The sequence below is a fragment of the Sparus aurata genome, chromosome 21 (genome assembly GCF_900880675.1).
Source record: "Sparus aurata chromosome 21, fSpaAur1.1, whole genome shotgun sequence".
Classification (NCBI taxonomy): Eukaryota; Metazoa; Chordata; class Actinopteri; order Spariformes; family Sparidae; genus Sparus; species Sparus aurata.
The window spans coordinates 12,572,968-12,589,780 of NC_044207.1; the positions used below are offsets into that span (position 1 = coordinate 12,572,968).

General features: G+C 42.6%; 2 protein-coding genes and 1 long non-coding RNA gene across 5 annotated transcripts; 1 reads left to right on the forward strand and 2 right to left on the reverse strand.

The window, feature by feature from the left end:
• Nucleotides 1-183: 183 nt before the first annotated feature.
• gfi1aa (growth factor independent 1A transcription repressor a) lies at nt 184-4,047 on the reverse strand. 2 transcript variants are annotated; one of them, XM_030402983.1, is made up of 7 exons: nt 3,955-4,047; nt 2,682-2,871; nt 2,310-2,513; nt 1,336-1,739; nt 988-1,125; nt 685-850; nt 184-580 (listed from the first exon to the last, which is right to left on the reverse strand). In XM_030402983.1, the coding sequence occupies exons 2-7, from the start codon at nt 2,791-2,793 to the stop codon at nt 402-404; spliced, it is 1,203 nt and encodes a 400-aa protein (XP_030258843.1). In that variant the 5' UTR covers nt 2,794-2,871; nt 3,955-4,047; the 3' UTR covers nt 184-401. The 2 variants fall into 2 exon arrangements, with proteins under 2 accessions (XP_030258843.1, XP_030258844.1); XM_030402984.1 differs by having other exon boundaries at nt 2,682-2,888; nt 3,955-4,037.
• Nucleotides 4,048-11,245: 7,198 nt separating this feature from the next.
• LOC115572273 (uncharacterized) lies at nt 11,246-12,872 on the reverse strand. Its single transcript, XR_003982069.1, has 3 exons — nt 12,735-12,872; nt 12,160-12,238; nt 11,246-12,069 (listed from the first exon to the last, which is right to left on the reverse strand). It is a non-coding gene; the product is annotated as an uncharacterized LOC115572273 (long non-coding RNA).
• Nucleotides 12,829-16,722, forward strand: rpl5a (ribosomal protein L5a). 2 transcript variants are annotated; one of them, XM_030402192.1, is made up of 8 exons: nt 12,829-12,967; nt 13,347-13,416; nt 13,548-13,663; nt 13,750-13,884; nt 14,108-14,310; nt 14,875-15,052; nt 16,168-16,256; nt 16,549-16,722. In XM_030402192.1, exons 1-8 carry the CDS (start codon nt 12,965-12,967, stop codon nt 16,649-16,651), a joined length of 897 nt encoding a protein of 298 aa, XP_030258052.1. In that variant the 5' UTR covers nt 12,829-12,964; the 3' UTR covers nt 16,652-16,722. The 2 variants fall into 2 exon arrangements, with proteins under 2 accessions (XP_030258052.1, XP_030258053.1); XM_030402193.1 differs by lacking the exon at nt 12,829-12,967 and adding an exon at nt 13,088-13,106.
• Nucleotides 16,723-16,813: the final 91 nt, after the last annotated feature.

Consider the following 16,813-nt stretch of genomic DNA (forward strand, 5'->3'; position numbering starts at 1 on the left):
TGGGAAAAAAAACAAAAACCTGACAACTGAGCTGCTAAAGTTAATGTTTAATCCCTTACTAAATAATAAAATCACTGAATTTAAAAAAAGCAGGATTTCTACTGTGGTGATGGCGGAATTGTCTCAGTTAACATGAACAAGTAGCTGTGGAAACCAAAGATCACATCGTTTGTGCTTTTTTTTAAAAATTTTAATAATCATGTAAAAACACACTTCATAAATAAATGTTTATTATCATAAAATCAACCAGAAAGTCTGAGGCTAAATAATGAACTACATTCAACAAGACGATTAAAGGCCAATGCAACAAATAACAATACAAATAAACACCAGCATCCATGTGTTCAGTACATAAATTAAAGAAAAAGTGCAGGATTTCACGCTGAAGCATCGAGATCAGCTCATTTGTGTCCGTGCTGCGTCTCCTTGTGCCTCCGCAGGTCCACTTTCCTCTGGAAGCCTTTCCCGCAGAGGTCACAGCCGAACGGTTTGAAGCCCGTGTGTTTCCTGCTATGCGTGATGAGGTTGGAGCTCTGACTGAAGGCCTTCCCGCACACCTGGCACTTGTGCGGCTTCTCACCTGTGGCAGGAAAGAGATCACAGAATGTCAGCGCGGAGCCATTTTTACGCACGGTGGCGCGTTGGACTTTTTTTTTTTTTTTTTTTTTGCACTTTGTGTCTCACCTGTGTGGATGAACGTGTGTTTCTTCATGTCTGACTTTTGGTGGAACCTCTTCCCGCAGTACTGGCACGGGTAGGGCCGCGTGTCCGAGTGGATGAGCAGGTGCGTGGACAGCGTGGAGGAGCGCTTGAAGCTTTTGCCGCAGATTTTACAGCTGAAGCTCCTCTCCTGTAAGATATGTGAAGTGTCATCGTGGGAGGCCTCGAAACATTAGACTGAAGTGCAGAAATACAGCAGGCCTAAAATCTCAGACGGTTTCCGGGGGCCTTTAGATGTCTAGACTCGATTCCAGTTTAGAGGCCTACCTGTGAGTGGACCGCTCTGTGCTGATCCAGGCTCACTGCGTGTCCGAAGGTTTTCCCGCAGATCCCGCACTCAAACGGCCGCGTCCCGCTGTGCGATCGCCGCACATGGACCTCCAACCCGTGAGGTGTGGAGAACACCTTTGGAGAAATAAATGGATGAAATTTTTACTTCAAAATGTAGCTCAAAATTTGGGGGAAAATATATTCTTATTTGAAAAACAATAATCCGCAAATATTCCGATTGAAACGACATTAAAATGAAACTTCTCCAATAAACAAAATCATTAAAATCATTCGGTGACATCTCTTACATCTCAAAACTGTTTTTGTTTTGCCCAGTCAACTTACCTTGCAACATTTAATGCACTTATACGATCCACTCGACTCGAGGTTAGAGCACATGAAGTCACTTTCAGACTTGATTTCCGCCCCGCGGGGGTTCTGCTTCACATCCAGGTACAGCTCGTCTCCGTCCCGCATCCTGCAGATCTGACGGGTCGCTGCAGAAAAGTCCTGGTAGCATCCGGACGCCGGGCCCCGCTGTGCGTAAAGAGGCTCGGCGCCGCTGTCCTCTGCGCCGTAGATGCTGACGGGTGAGTGAGGCTCCCTGTGGCCCTGGAGCTGGTGAGGATACGGGCCCTGGGCCAGATGCCTCAGCTCCGAGCCGGAGTAGGCCGTCCAGGAGTAAGGGAAGAGCGGGATGTTGAAGTGGTGGGCATCCTCCGCTGCCGGAGTGGAGCATTTCTCCGAATCTGGAAGTTGATTTTTGGTTTTAGTGAGCGTGGGTGTGAGGGCGATCTGTAGTTTATGGAGCGGCGTAAAATTTTTACTATTTTGGAAATTGCTTTGGGCCTTAATGCACATGCGTAATAGTGATTTTAGTGTCTAATAAATAGGCTAACTGAAAAACTCAATGCGCCAAAATGTTGCACCTTGCACAAATCAAATACATTTGTGTGGAAGAAGAGCAATGACTGATGACTGACATAATATCTGATCTCATATTTTTAAAGAAATCAATAATTAAATGCATTTAATAATAATGCATATACACACCATGGCCTATTCCAGAATCCCCTTATTTGTTCTCCCAAATCGTCAAAAAAAAAGAAAAAGCTTCATCTTTGTTCTGCTTTATGACCAGACTGTAACAGTATGATGGAAACCAAAATTTGAAGTTTACATCAGCTCGCTGGTCTAATAATAATGGCAACCTCACAGCTCACACATAGGCCTAACACACACACACAACTGCGCAGTATCTTTTATAGCCGTGTGTCACTTCTGCAAACAACTCTTGATGAAAATATATCCGAACAGACCTGGTGAGGAGGAGGGAGACGGGGGACGCCAGAAATCACAGTCAGAGGACCGCTCACACACGCTGCCTCCGCAGCTCAGCGGGGAGCTGGAGGACAGCGACCCCGGGGAAAGCAGCCTGGACCCGGGGGACAGCCTGTCAGCGCCGGCGTTTACATCCTCCTGCGGCTCCAAGGTGGACTCAAACTCCGCCTGAGATTTTGTCTCTGATGACAACAGAGAAATTAAATTAAATGAATGTCGAATTCAACAGGTGTCTGCTTGTAGATAGAGTAAATCTACCTTATTTAGGGAAAATCAGATGTGAATAAATGTCCGTGTTTACAACCCGCTTTGAACCATTTTCGTGCGTAATTACGCACAAATGAACCTACCTGCGCACACGTGAGCCAGAATAGTGTCCAGTCTGCCGTATCCATTGTCCAGGTAGCGGGGCTGGTGGTAGCTGTGGGCCCGTTTACTCTTCACCAGGAAAGACCTCGGCATGGTGTCTTTATTGCTCTCGTTCGGCTCTGAAATCCTCCACTTCACTTCTCTCCTCTGCACGCAGCTCTGACTTTATCTCTGGACAGATTGGAACACTATTGGTTGACAGAGGAGACGGCGTTGGGATTTTTGGCAGGCTATTACGCATGCGCAGAGGGCAGGTATCGTTTACCAGGTGTCGCTTGGCAGCTGGCCAGGAGCGGGACCACCTTGCCCCCCCCCACCCCAGAGGATATAGGACTGGAGAGGAGATATTGTGTGTCTAATAGATGCAGTTGTGACGTGTTGACCTGTAGAGTTTGACTTTAATCTTATTTCTTATTTTTATTTGCACACATTTTTAAACTAACAAAGCTGAAATGATTCCTGAAACGATGTGTGTGTGTGTGTGCAGACACATACAATGGATCCCAGCTGGTGTCCACTGTTAGAAAAGCTGTTTAAAACGTCTGAAGATATTACAACAAATTCCAAACCGAGATTGGATTCGTGCGTCTCGCCCGTCTCTGACAACGGATCGGATTTATATCAAAAGACTGAACTCCAAATTAACTCAACATTATTGCCTCGTCAAGCCAGATGTCTCCAAAACATATATATATCGTTTGAGTGTTAGATGTGTGTTTGTGGATCGGGTCGACGCGGCCGGAGCAGCCCGTGATGAATAATGACCCATTTGTTTGACTGGTTGTAAAGTGATCCTGTTAATGAGACGTGCGCGGCCGCTCCGCACAACAGCCTGCCGGTGGGGAGCCGGAGTATCCCTTTACAGTTACACTGCTTCAGCTTACCCGCACTGACTTCAGCCTTATTGTTTTACATCATTAAAGCCCCCTCCCGGCCCATACACGAGCCCAATTAGCCTACACACTGAGAGAAACGCAGGATGGGAGATTTAAAAAAACCCAAAAACAAACAAACAACATTTTAGATAAATTAAATCAGCAATAAAAGTGAAATCTGTCAAGCTCAAATCATAGTAAAAGATTTGTTCAAGGTCGGACCAAAGCAAAGCGCTATCTACTTTTTTTTCTTTCTTTTTTTTTGTTTTGCCCGAGCTGGGAACTGAGTTTGTTTGATGCAGCTGCGACAAGTTAAGAGACCTTCAAGCAAAGCGCAGATAGCCGAGGCGCGACGCTGAAACACATGTGGCATACTCACACAATATCCCAGCAGCTCTGAGGACACACACTCTCGTGAACTCTGTCCACGTTCGGTCTGAACATCAGAGTATCAGTCACAGGCTGCAGACAGAGACACACACCACAGAGCTTCACATGCACACGCTCTCTCTTTCCTCCCCTCCCTCCCACATTCACACAGAACATGTTCATGTTCGTCAGGCGTGACAGTCAAACAAAAACACTGATTCATGTTTTGATAAAGGCCTATTTTTTAATTTGGGGGCACAGTGCAGGAATGGAGATGACTGATGCTGCCTTTCACGCCTTTCATTCTTACAGCCTTGTATTCTCACTTAAAGCAAGATTTTCTCTACATTTCTGGAATTATTTATACAAGACGAAACATCTTTGTTACTCATTTGACTTAAAGCCACGTTTCGCTCACAGGGTTGATGCTGTTTTGCTGATTCATATCGCGCGCTTAACTTTTATTTCCTCTTGTGCTGATTTTTTTAAATATTTAACTTGATGAAAAGTTTTCAAAAGAGACTTCAGTCCATTTAAATGGACAACGCTGGAGTTTCTAAACACCATTTCTCACTTTTTCTCCCACCAAATCAGAAGACAGCAACACGTTCTCACATAGTGTGATCAAAGATAACACATCAGGCATCAGTGCCAGTAAAATTGACAGAATTTAGGACATGAAAGAGCAAAAAAACCCTCAGAGTTTAAAGTGACGTTTTGATAAAGGAGAATACTTTAATATATATATATTTACAGTATTAATGAGGTAACACAACAAACCCAGAAATATTTATTGTAATATGTATTTTTTAAGCTGTTCCCAGAACACTGTCTGAAGCTTGAGAGGTGGCAGGGTCCGCCACAGATAAACAAAGTAAAACAGTATGAAATTGTGTTGTCCTTTAAGGTCAGTTTGTTTATTCAGTCATGAAAACAAAGAGTCTGTTAGTGTTTTCTGTTAGTGATTTAGTGTGTTCAGTCATATAAACAAAACTCAGTCGATTAAGGTCTTTCTCTTCTGATTAAAATTCCCCAAAACTACACAGTGCTCCTTTAAATCAAAATGTGTGTTTGGAAACAAACAGCATGGATGTGCAACTTGACCAAATTCAGCATTCATCTCTATAGAGCACGGTCGCTCTACCAGATCACGAAGCACATTCAACCAAATGTAAATGCTTTCAGTTCAGTCGTTGTTGGACTTGAGCTGCTGATCGACGCCGACAGCATTCTGATTATTCTCATCAGTTTAAACAACTAAAGTGAGAGAGAGGCAGAGATGGACAGAGTTGATGTGACAACGTTCAAACTCAGGGTTACACACTGACTCAGAACAGGAAACCAGACGCAGTCGAGAAGACGCTATCAGTGTGTTGCTACAGCCTCCTTTTGTCTCTGTACACCCCCCCCCCCCCCCCCCCCCACACACACACACACACACACACACACACACACACACGCTCACACCACCACCTCTTCCCCCCACAGGCCTTGATTCTCACTCTTTAACTCTTACAGAAAGTATGTGATTGAAATAGAAGCCAAGTGATCGCAGTGATCACAGAGGAGGAGGAGGAGGAGGAGGAGGAGGAGGTGGAAGTGAGTTTGTGAGGTGGTGGGGTTGGGTGGGGGGGTTTGTTCTTGCACTTTTGCTTTGCTTTTCACAGCAGCAGTCATCTACTTGTCAAAGGTTCGGATCACAGTCGCCGAGGTTAAATAAAGACTTGTGCTGGTGAGCCATGAGGTTATTTTCTCAAGCTCAGCTTCAGGGCCACAAAGTGGCCCTTTGCGAGGATAGAGAGAGACTGTGGGGACCCCTTGCAGTTTTAAATATATCTGAGGCTTTTATACCACATGTGTGTGAATGTTGACAAGAGAAGCAGAGAGCACGGCAGCTTGTCAACACAGCGGCTTGATTATGATGCACCGTAATTCAGTTTAAAGCAAAACTTTCAATCGAGCTAAACACTGTCGACTGTTACTTCAATTGACAAGAAGGGGATAATGATTAATGCCAACAGTAACACAAAATTGTCAAATCAGTGAACTAGCCCAAAGGAAGTGTGGCAGGCCAAGCCAATTTGATATAGTGGCCAAACAGTCCAATTACAACGTCACCTGATGCACAGGGGCCCAGAAACACGTTTTTCCATAAGCTTCCATTGTGAGAGAAGCTACTGTAAAACTGGTTGATACATTTTTTAAACATCAAATTTTGCAAAATTACCCGTTTCACTATCACAATTTGATCAACTTGGTTTGATAACATTTGAAAAGTCTGTTCTTGTGCATGTAAAAGGTGGTGAAAGTTAAGAAGCCCACAGCCAACGGGAGCTCCTCTCTCCTACAGAAAACACTGCTCCTGAAACACCTCATCAGTAGCTCCGCCTTTAATTCTGTGACTTTGTGACATCACTATGTCACCATGTTAAGACAATATACAAAAAACGATGTGTTTTTGAGCATTAAAACATGTAAACACATTCTAGAAGTAACACAAAATAAAATGATGAACCTGAAAATGAGCAGAATATGTCTCCTGTAAATCATTTTATCCCTATTGAAGTTAGCAGATGGCTAACCTGGGCTGAACTTGCAAACCATCATAATTCGGACGTCGAGATTTCCGAATCGGTATTTCATGGCTTCCGATAAATGTTTCCCAGTGCACCTTCCTGGGGGGACATGGATGTTTGCAGCAAACTGATGTTTAACTGGCAAGTCTCCAACCTTTACAAGCAACGACACCAACAGATTATCACATGTAGCTTAAACAGACAGGAGGAGAAGTCAAGTACCACATGGTTGCAATAGCTCCTATCAATTCATAACTGCATGGCTCACAACACAAACAACATAAAGTTATTAAGCCATGGCTCATCCCGTAATGTTCATTTCATAGCAATTCCTAGCTAATGTCTGCTAAATCAAAGTGTTGACATTGAAATTTATGCAGATTCTTTTTTCTTGAATGTAAAACTAAAGTGTAAAAAGTTGTTCAGTCAACTTTTATGCAGATTTATAGCTACAGAAATTCACACTTAAGTGAGCTTTTCTGATGTTTTCTTTTTTTTTTTTTTTTTTTACTACTCAATATACTGTATTTAATGGATTCATGCCATAATAGCTTATTGTGGCCAAACTGACTTTCACTGGTTCATGTCTCTGTTTAGTCCCAGGGCCTCAGTCAGAGCGTTCACCTCCTCACCTCCACTCTGTGGTGGCATCTCAATGAAAACCACATCATGCTATCTCATCTCCTCACAGGTTCCTTTGGCTCCAGAGCCCTAACCACAGCCTGACAGCCCCCTCCCTCTCCTTTTAACTATCTCCGTCCCTTCCCCTCCAGCTACAATCTGATTTCGGTCCTTTTCCTCGGGTTCAACTGCACGCAGGAGTGGCCCTCTGAATCTCGTCGAGCTCTCAGCTGCCCCGAACTGCAGCCACCAGATAGGGGCTGAGTGTGAACACAATGAATGATTTACTGAAGGCTGCTGACCGCAAGACAGTTCTTCTTTCACACATGGGGTCCACAAACGTCTTGTTCTAATCTCGCTTTCGCTCACTTTATTAAATCTTGTCGTCCTGCAGCAGTAGAGGCGTTTATGTCTCTCTTACTGAACATGGATTTGATTTAAGGTTTACAGGATGATCTGTCTATTGTTGCATGATCACGTAGCCTGAAGAGGGTCAACATGGCTTCAGTTTCTAAGAAAAAAACTCTTGAAAAAGTGTGAAAAAACAGAAGGAGCACCAAACAGATGCTTGGATTTATGCTTTAAACACTCCACAAATCACCTCCCTCATCCATCACTGTGATCAGCAGCTCCCCTTGTTTGCAACCAACCCATTTCTGGTTGTAAATTTCCCTCCTGAATGCTAAGATTCTCATCAGGGACGTTGGTGCGTGGATGTGAAGAAACCTGCTCGGTGCTTCCTGGTCATTGTGTCTCTGTGCATGTCTGGGGGAGGCGAGGTGGCAGTTTGAAAGGTCAGAGTTCAGCAGGCCTAAATAACTGCAGTTTATTTGTGTGTCCGTGTGCACCTCTCCCCCATTGCTGCTCTGCTACAAGTGTTTTTCAGCTGATGCTCTAAAATTTCGAATCCTCTTTGGAACGTATGTTTGCACGCAAAAAAACAGTCCGTCTGTTTCTGCGTGAGGTGTAAAAAAACTGGTCACACATTGGGTGAAGAAAAGTGCAGGCTGGGCTTTCACACACAAACTTCATCGCAGCACCATCTCTGCTGTTCTTAAAATATTCTGTCTAGTGTTAAAGTTAGCAGAACTGAAGTTTCTGCAGAACTGATTTGGTTTTGCTGAGTACTCAGCGTGTGTTACTGTACATCATGAGGGACAAAGGTATTTTTAATCGTACTGTGTATCCATATCAGTGTCGATCAATCCTTCAGCTGTAATGTTTCTTGATCTTTAAAATGTCTGAGTATGCAAATAAAATAAGTGCACACAGCAGTGAGAAAAAGAGGCAGGAAAGACAAGAGCTTGTTGCTTGTTAACGCAGGGCAGTCTTCTTATCTGTAATGTGCCTGTGAACACATTTGTTGATGTGTGACTTTCTGCAAGTCATTTCTAGCCCACTGCAACCTCAGAGTCATCTTTCAATACAGTTTTGTGACCTTTCGCATGAAAACATGAGTCGGCTGTACGCAAAATGAGAACTTATTGGTCTCCTTGTGAATTATATCAAATCTAGAATAGGAAAGTGCAAAATCGGCTCAGGAAACATTATGTAGTGTTGACATATGTGCTACCTGCATTAGCCCTCCATACGCCCACCACACCCATTACGCCCCCAGTGTGAACCCTTTTTAGGCGCTGACCACTGCTGCTGTAGGATGACTGGGCAGTTGCTTCTCATCATTGTGAAATCAGTTCTACAGAAAACAGAGCTTGAGCGGCTGCAAGAAAGCCGTCCAAAGGAGTGACTTTGACTTCTCTTATCTAACAGTGAGAACATCTGCACTGAGAGTGACAGTGAGGGATATTATCTATCTCGCTTGAACAGAAAAAGCAGAAGATCGTAGTTCCTTTTTTTCAGTGGTTGACGATAGAGTTAACAGATAGACTAATGCTGATTTTTTTTCTTTCCATGCAACAAATGTCAAATGGACTTCTAATCATTTTATAAAAGTCTTATTCCTACTAAAAAAACAACACATAGTCAGGAATCAACACTTCTGATTACATCCCCGTCGTCCTCAGAAGAAAACACTGGCATTAAAATCAGTAGTGGCATGTAACTAAGTGCATGGCTTGATACCGCTCTCATATGCACAGTAAAGAAACACTATTTTTAATGCCATTTGATGGTAAAAACACAAATCAAGGTTTAGAAATAAATAAAAAAATACTTTCAAAAATGTACAATAACATAAAGATAAGATAAAACACATCCTGAATATGAACCGTGTGCAAGGCAGTTCATAAAACACAAGAGTGGAGCTAGCAAAGGCGTCTGCCACAGTGGGCGCCATCTTGGATCTAAAGCTCACTAATTAACATGTTAGAGCTTGTCCGATTATTTCAAGCAAAAACTGAGATGTAAGAACAAGTTGTGGTTACTGGGGTCTGCTTGTGTACTACTTTGAAAGAGCAGAATATGCTAATTTGCTTTCCTGATACGCTACCACTGTCATGTTTGTACGTTAAACATGAAGCAGGCAGCCAGTTAGCTTAGCCTAGCATGAAGACTTGAAAGAGAAGAAAATAGATAGCCCGGACCATTCTAAGGGTAACATAATTTGCCTACTAACACCTCTAAAGCTCACTAAGTTGTGGTGACATAGTGACCTGAGTCTGCATGTTTATGTCTTCAAAGGACCAGTTTGACATTTTAGAATATATGCTAATTTATTTTCTTGGTGCCACTCTCATGTTTGTATAGTAAACATAAGGCTGCTGCCAGCAACAAGCTTTGTGCTCTGCCAAGAAATTGCCCCACACATTACACCCTGTTAAACCACAGCTTCTTGTTTTTACACTTGAGTTTTATGCAAATCTTGCCAACAAGACAATGTGTCCATTAGTGAGAAAGAGGCTAGGACGTTATCTTCATATTAAGCTTGCACATATGAAATTTGTATAAATCTTTTTATCTAACTCTCCACTAAAATGGGTGAATAGGCTTTCAGAAATGCCTAACTATCCCTCTATCTAAGATTTCTTCTACCACTGCTTAAAGCAAGATAACACCAGCTACTTACTGCTGTATCAATGAAGTAGCCCATTATTAGTATAGTACTACTATAAAGATAATGATTTAGGCCTATGTAACACATTTCTGATCAAAATTACAAGGAGTTTAACTGTGAAGGTGAACCATTAAAATGTGTAATATTAAAGACATAAAGTACCAGAAAAATAAGAGCATTACAAAGAATAAAAACCACAAAAATTGGACTAGAGTTGTGGGTCACTGAACAAAAATTATGGAAATATGATTGTTTTCTTTCACAGGTCAGATGAAAAAGGCAAGTTGCTTTGATTTTAGTGTTGCTCTTGGTGTCAGGTGTTAGAAATTCTCTGACCGTCTGTTTCTGATATCGGGATTCTTATCTGTTTAGTCCTGTGTCTGAATACATTCTTGTTCATGTCCATGAACTCTGGGAGTTCACTTTGGAGTAACACTGACCCCTCTGAATGAACCACCACTCTGACATTCAATTCTACTCTGAGTCAGAGAAAGGCTCCATGGGAGGATCCGCAGCGACATCAGTCTGGTGTTTGGAAATAGGTCCACACTGTGAGGAGCAGGTTTTTCTTTATTACTCATGTCATTCTCTCGAAGTGTTGCTGAATGTCAACTCACTTGGGAAGTGCCCTGGGTGTATTAGTCATTTTAGTATATCATGGCAGCTTTCCAGGTTGTACTATGGTTGTGTTAAAAATAGAGAAGTGTGTGACCAAAATGGAAATTAAAGATGATTTTGTCATTGTTGTACCACTCTATCGATTCCACTTATTCCATCTATACCCTTAAATGTAGATTTTAATAAGATTGTGAATGTTGAACATGTTGCCTAACCTGCAGTGCAAAAATTACCACAACACAAATACATAAAGTTTAGTTCCGAATGAATATTAACTTCTGTCTCTTGGTCAATGCCTGCGTTCATAATTTCCCAGTCTGGGATCATTAAAGTAATTCTATCTATCTATTTTGTGTTCATACATAAAAGAACAACCTGTTATAAATACACAGACAAACAAAAGCAAGGAAGAATTTGGCCCAGTTGTTAAAGAATGAAACAATTTATATTTTTCTGAGCAAAAAACAGGGTTTGTTATCCAGAGAGATGTGATTGAAGGTGCACCTGAGGAACAGTAGTCGGAAAAATCTTAGCACAAAGTCAAGTCATCAGTCAAAGAAAAGCACCACGTTGGACTGTATAACTCTAATATGCATACAAGGTTTCAACAGATGGAAAGCAAAGAAGAAGTTATATTTTCATAGTTTACTTGAAATTACAATATTAAGCAAGGTACAAATATGAGTCTAGTAAATCTGTGTCAGATTCTGATTCAGGCGTAAAATACTGTGACCTCTCTCTGAACAATTCAAATCCGCCCAAGCTTCAGACATTTCATCATTTCGACTTTTCCAGCCCAAATCATCATTATTTGGTGGAGAATGGATGATACATCAATAGAGCTACCCCTTCACAGTATCGCAGCGAGGTTTCCTAAGAGCAGTCGGGCCTCATAATCACTGTGCTCGTCATGTTTGAAATTAGCGAATCATCAATGGTTTCTTGAATTTTGGACACTATTGCTAGTTTTCCTATTTGAAGGCAGACAATGCAGAATGTGATGCTTGTTGTTTGTAAACACAGCATTCAAAGTTGACCCTGGCTCAAGAGCGAGACAGAGAGAGAAAGAGTAGAGGGAGTGAATGAAGAGAGGGAGTGCTGTTAATGAGATCAACGCATTGAAACACAGAAATAACATGTTATTTTCTGATTGTTTCATGGCTGTTACATTCTAAAGCACAAATAAAAACACCCACTCGTCCGCACGACCCTGCAGGTTGTATGGTGATGCAGCTGAAGTGCGCACATCATCCTGTCCGCTGTTTGCCTCTCTGCTCTGTGTGTTCGGAGTTCAGCCCTGCCCTCGGTCAAACAGACACACAGATATAAAGCTGTTTATGACATACCGAAAGCAGAGCAGACAGACGGTCACAGAGAGAGATGTAACCTGTTCGTTATGTTGAGCTTCGACCTTGTGCTGTAATTGGCTTGGGGGCTTCATATGACGGACACCCAGACCCAGAATACTGAGGAAATAAGAAAATACAGGTAGATACACACATCACCACACACTTCTAGTGGGTCATAAGTGATAATGATTGATGCGATGCCAATATATGTTCCAAATAGTTCTCAACACAAATTGCGGGGTTTAAAATATTTGTTATTTTCTTAACTTCATATATGTTAATGTAATATGTTATTACTACTAAATTTCTTAAAATGGTGACTTTGGAAGTAGTAAAAGTAATAATATTATATTTGTGTTATTTGTATAATTTTATTCATAACTGCTGATTTTTTTAACCATTGATTTTGTAAAACACATTGAGCAGCATTTCTTGCACACACCCAAATATTAGGCCTAGATAATGCTCCAGAAAAAGGGCACCACACATTTTTTGTCAGCATTTTCTTTACTTGGGGCAATATCTAATATTTCACCATCTTGCTTTCCATTGTTGTGAACATTTCATTCAGCTTAACAACAATGTGCATAACATTGTATTATATTGTTCTAACCTTCGGAAGAAGAAAGAGGAAAGAAATCACTGTTGCAGAAGTTGAGTGAAGCCCTGCTGTGTCCGTGTGGTTGCTGCCCCCTGTTGGTCCATGTGTCGTGTCGTCCTCCGAGCCAGCAGGGGGCGCTGCCACCATCACACGTCCCGCTGAAGACAAGTTGCAGAGTCAGCCTTCCGCTATCGAGACACAGCTGCTGAATCCAGGAGGAAGAGGAGCAAAATCCTCTGAAAATGGTGAGTCAATTATATCGATATACACCCAGTGCGGATGTACTGAATGTGTGGGGATGTGTTTGATGGTGCAAACGTGTTGACGATGGTGTGAGAGTCAGATGTCGTTGGATGTTTGCGGCTGTTCGGTCGGACCCAGCCGGTGAGCCGCAGAGCGCTGCAGCGTGGCGCCTCAATGGCTGATGAAACCTCAGCTGACCTGCAGCACAGCACAGCACAGCACACTCACACCAAGCGTTTAATATCTTATTAAAGCACGCTTGTACGACACTGTCAACACCGTGAAGCACAGCCAAACAGCTGACATATAATTGTAATACTTGTGTGCGAGTGCCCTGTTGAAGCTAGCGTGTGAACATGTCAACTCTGCCTCTCCTCGCAGGGTTTCGTCAAAGTGGTGAAAAACAAGTCCTACTTCAAGAGATATGAAGTGAAGTTCAGGAGGAGGAGAGGTAAGAGAATTCCTGATCACCCAGACACCAGCCTCATAGGCTCCACACTGAGCATGCGCCATCGAGGCCAGCTCCTCTTCCATGTGTTCAAACAGTGCTTTGGTATTGATTGTGTGCTGGTAACTCCACAGAGGGGAAAACTGACTTCTTCGCCCGCAAGCGCCTGGTTGTGCAGGACAAGAACAAGTACAACACACCAAAGTACCGTATGATCGTCAGGTTCTCCAACAGGGACCTCTGCTGCCAGGTCAGTGACTGGGAAAGCGAGCGATACTCATGTTGCGACATGTTGAAAAACGACACAACTCTCCTAACTTTCCCTCTCTCTTCCAGATTGCCTATGCAAAGATTGAAGGAGACCATATCGTGTGTGCTGCTTACTCTCACGAGCTGCCCAAATATGGCATCACTGTGGGCCTCACTAACTATGCTGCAGCCTACTGCACCGGGCTGCTGCTGGCTCGCAGGGTAAGAACACACACATGCACGAACAATATGTACTTGCGTGGGGCAGTGATATTTGTGCTGACATAGTAATATCAAAGGGCAAATTTATAATATCACTCGATTTCGAAATCCGTGGGGGAGAAAATAAAAGGCATCGTAGGAGTCTTTACTAAGAATTCTCACATCCTCTTTTTGTGCCTTCCTCCCATCTCCTCCTCCTTCTTCTTCTTTTCCTCCTCTGTAGCTGCTGCATAAGTTTGGCATGGACCAGGCGTACGAGGGCCAGGTAGAGGTGACGGGAGATGAATTCAACGTAGAGAGCATTGACGGACAGCCGGGCGCCTTCACGTGTTACCTGGATGCAGGTCTGGCCAGAACCACCACAGGGAACAAGGTGTTTGGAGCCTTAAAGGGGGCAGTCGACGGTGGGCTGGCCATTCCTCACAGGTCAGTATGATCCGAGTATGACAACAGCACCCACTGGTGATTCACAAATAGTGTTTTCTCTTTCTTTGATACCAAATCATAGATTTGGGTTGTCAAGTGAAGCTTAAAGGTGAATAAACAGGATTTAAAGAAAAATGCACAAGTTGCCCCTGAATTACTCGACGTGTAACACAATCATTACACTGATAAGACTTGCTTATCTCAGAGTGGTATAACTTTGTTGAAAATGGACATTAGATGTCTTTCTTCTGAGACACTTTCCCTCTCAAAACCACACTCAGATCTTCTGCACAATCCTTTGGTTCTCTGCTTCTTGATGATGATACAAAGCACGCTGAGCAAAATGTAGTTGGTCCTTCATTTGCATTAGCTGATGTTCACTGTCCTTTCAAGACGGGGCTGAGAGAAGCAAGATGAACCAAAGCAAACATCTGTCATTATATGATTGTTTTGCAGAGCAATGTGGTAAACAGAACAGAAGGACAAAAATTTTATAGGAACATTTAAAGTAGAAAAACTATATTTTGGCGTATGGTCTGATCTCTGCCTTTTCCTTGTTTCCAGTCTAAAACGCTTCCCCGGTTACGACACAGAGAGTAAGGAGTTCAACGCAGAGGTGCATCGCAAACACATCCTGGGCATGAACGTTGCCGACTACATGTCTTACCTGATGGAGGAGGACGAGGATGCCTACAAGAAACAGTTCTCACGCTTCATCAAGAACGGAGTCACGCCAGACACAGTAAGATGAGCTCTTTACCCGTGAAAATACACAACAAAGCACACTTTGAGTCTTTACTTTTTAAACTAGATAAAGTGTCTTTTAGGTTGGAGAGTTCAGTGATAGGACAAAAAACTAAGGAGTCATGCATTTATTTATATTTATTAATTAGATTTTTTTTGTTAACTTCAGTGCAACACGACAACTACTTACTAAAACCCCCTATGAGAGTGACACCCGACACATTGTAAAAGTGAGATGGCAGTGTGCAGTTCAAAGTATTCGACAGGACACATACACATTAAAACCGTCAAACTTCAGCGACATGAAACATTTTGTCGTTTTAAGTAGCTACTATTAGCATGGTAGCTAGTGGGATAATAAAACCATTACATGGATTCCAGTCACTTTGAAGATAGAGGAAATGGCTCCTTACCAAGGTGAATTTGTTAATGTACAGTGGGGGAAAAATGGCGTGTAGAGCCAGAATATATTCCATCTCTGTAAAATAAAAATTTATTTCAACCAAACCTGAGTTGAAGATAGTTGAAACAAGACTATGGGCTGTGATAACGGCTGATTTACGGTGAGGGGAGCTGTGGCCAATGCTCCCATATAGTTGGCTCAATAAGTTACCAATTGCAGGACATAAATCGAGACTATGTTTGAGGTCATTTAGAAATGATGTCTCCATTACATAATTCGTCCACCAGAGAGCACTGATGAGGTAATTCTGAGGCAGACTTTTCTTCCCAGTACACTTTTAGATCATGTTCAAAGTTTTAGGGAATCGTACAAAAAAAATGCCTGTCCCAGGTTTATCTAAGAATGGATTTTGGACAAAACGTTCTTAGACTTACTTTTAACACTCTTATCAAACCATCTGTGTGTCTTCCCTTTATGATTAGTGCACATTTACATGAGGCCTGACTTTGTTCTAATACAGATTGGTTGGTTCTCTGCTTCTTGATGATGATACAAAGCACGCTGAGCAAAATGTAGTTGGTCCTTCATTTGCACTGGCTGATGTTCACTGTCCTTTCAAGACGGGGCTGAGAGAAGCAAGATGAACCATCCTGCACAGCGTGAAATACCTGAAGTTGGTGCGCTAACATGTACGTTTTGTTTCTTTACAGGTAGAAGAAATGTATAAGAAAGCACACGTCGGCATCAGGGCAAACCCAGTACACGAAAAGAAACCGAAAAAAGACGTCAAGAAGAAGAGGTGGGTTTTTGATTTCAAGCATCTGAATTGCCGTTTGTTTTTCTCATGTCACCTATACTGGTGATGTGAGACATGGGAAAAACACGCAAGGTTCTTTTCCTGCTTTTGGGGCCCGAAATGTGATAATGTGCTCTTAGAAATAACCCATGTGACAATTTTGATACCAGCGGAAATAACTGTCCACAGCTTCCTTTCACAGTATTGAATGGCTGTACTGGGAAGAGCCCAGCGCCGAGCGGACAAACATTGTGCTGAATGTTAATGGAGCTGTTGTTGCCTCTTTTCCGGACAGGTGGAATCGCGCCAAGCTATCTCTGGCACAGAGGAAGGACCGCGTTGCTCAGAAAAAGGCCAGTTTCCTACGAGCACAAGAACAAGAAGAAGGGGACGGTTAGACGCTCGGCACAGCGCTCCGCTGCGAAGACACACCACACATCACAGACAAATAAATTTATTTCAAACTCAAGCTTTTGTCTCTGTCAGAACTTTCTTTCGTCAATGTGATGTGTATACTTTCGAGTGTTGTAATTACACTCGTGATATTTACAGTGATTATC

Excerpts from the sequence above, each read along its gene's own strand:
- gfi1aa (XM_030402983.1), bottom strand. The coding sequence starts at position 2,793 with ATGCCGAGGTCTTTCCTGGTGAAGAGTAAACGGGCCCACAGCTACCAC. Across the intron at positions 2,514-2,681 it reads TCTGGCTCACGTGTGCGCAG|AGACAAAATCTCAGGCGGAG; the intron begins GTAGGTTCATTT and ends TGTTGTCATCAG. Across the intron at positions 1,126-1,335 it reads AGTGCATTAAATGTTGCAAG|GTGTTCTCCACACCTCACGG; the intron begins GTAAGTTGACTG and ends ATTTCTCCAAAG.
- rpl5a (XM_030402192.1), top strand. Across the intron at positions 13,417-13,547 it reads GAAGTTCAGGAGGAGGAGAG|AGGGGAAAACTGACTTCTTC; the intron begins GTAAGAGAATTC and ends GTAACTCCACAG. Across the intron at positions 13,664-13,749 it reads ACAGGGACCTCTGCTGCCAG|ATTGCCTATGCAAAGATTGA; the intron begins GTCAGTGACTGG and ends TCTCTCTTCCAG.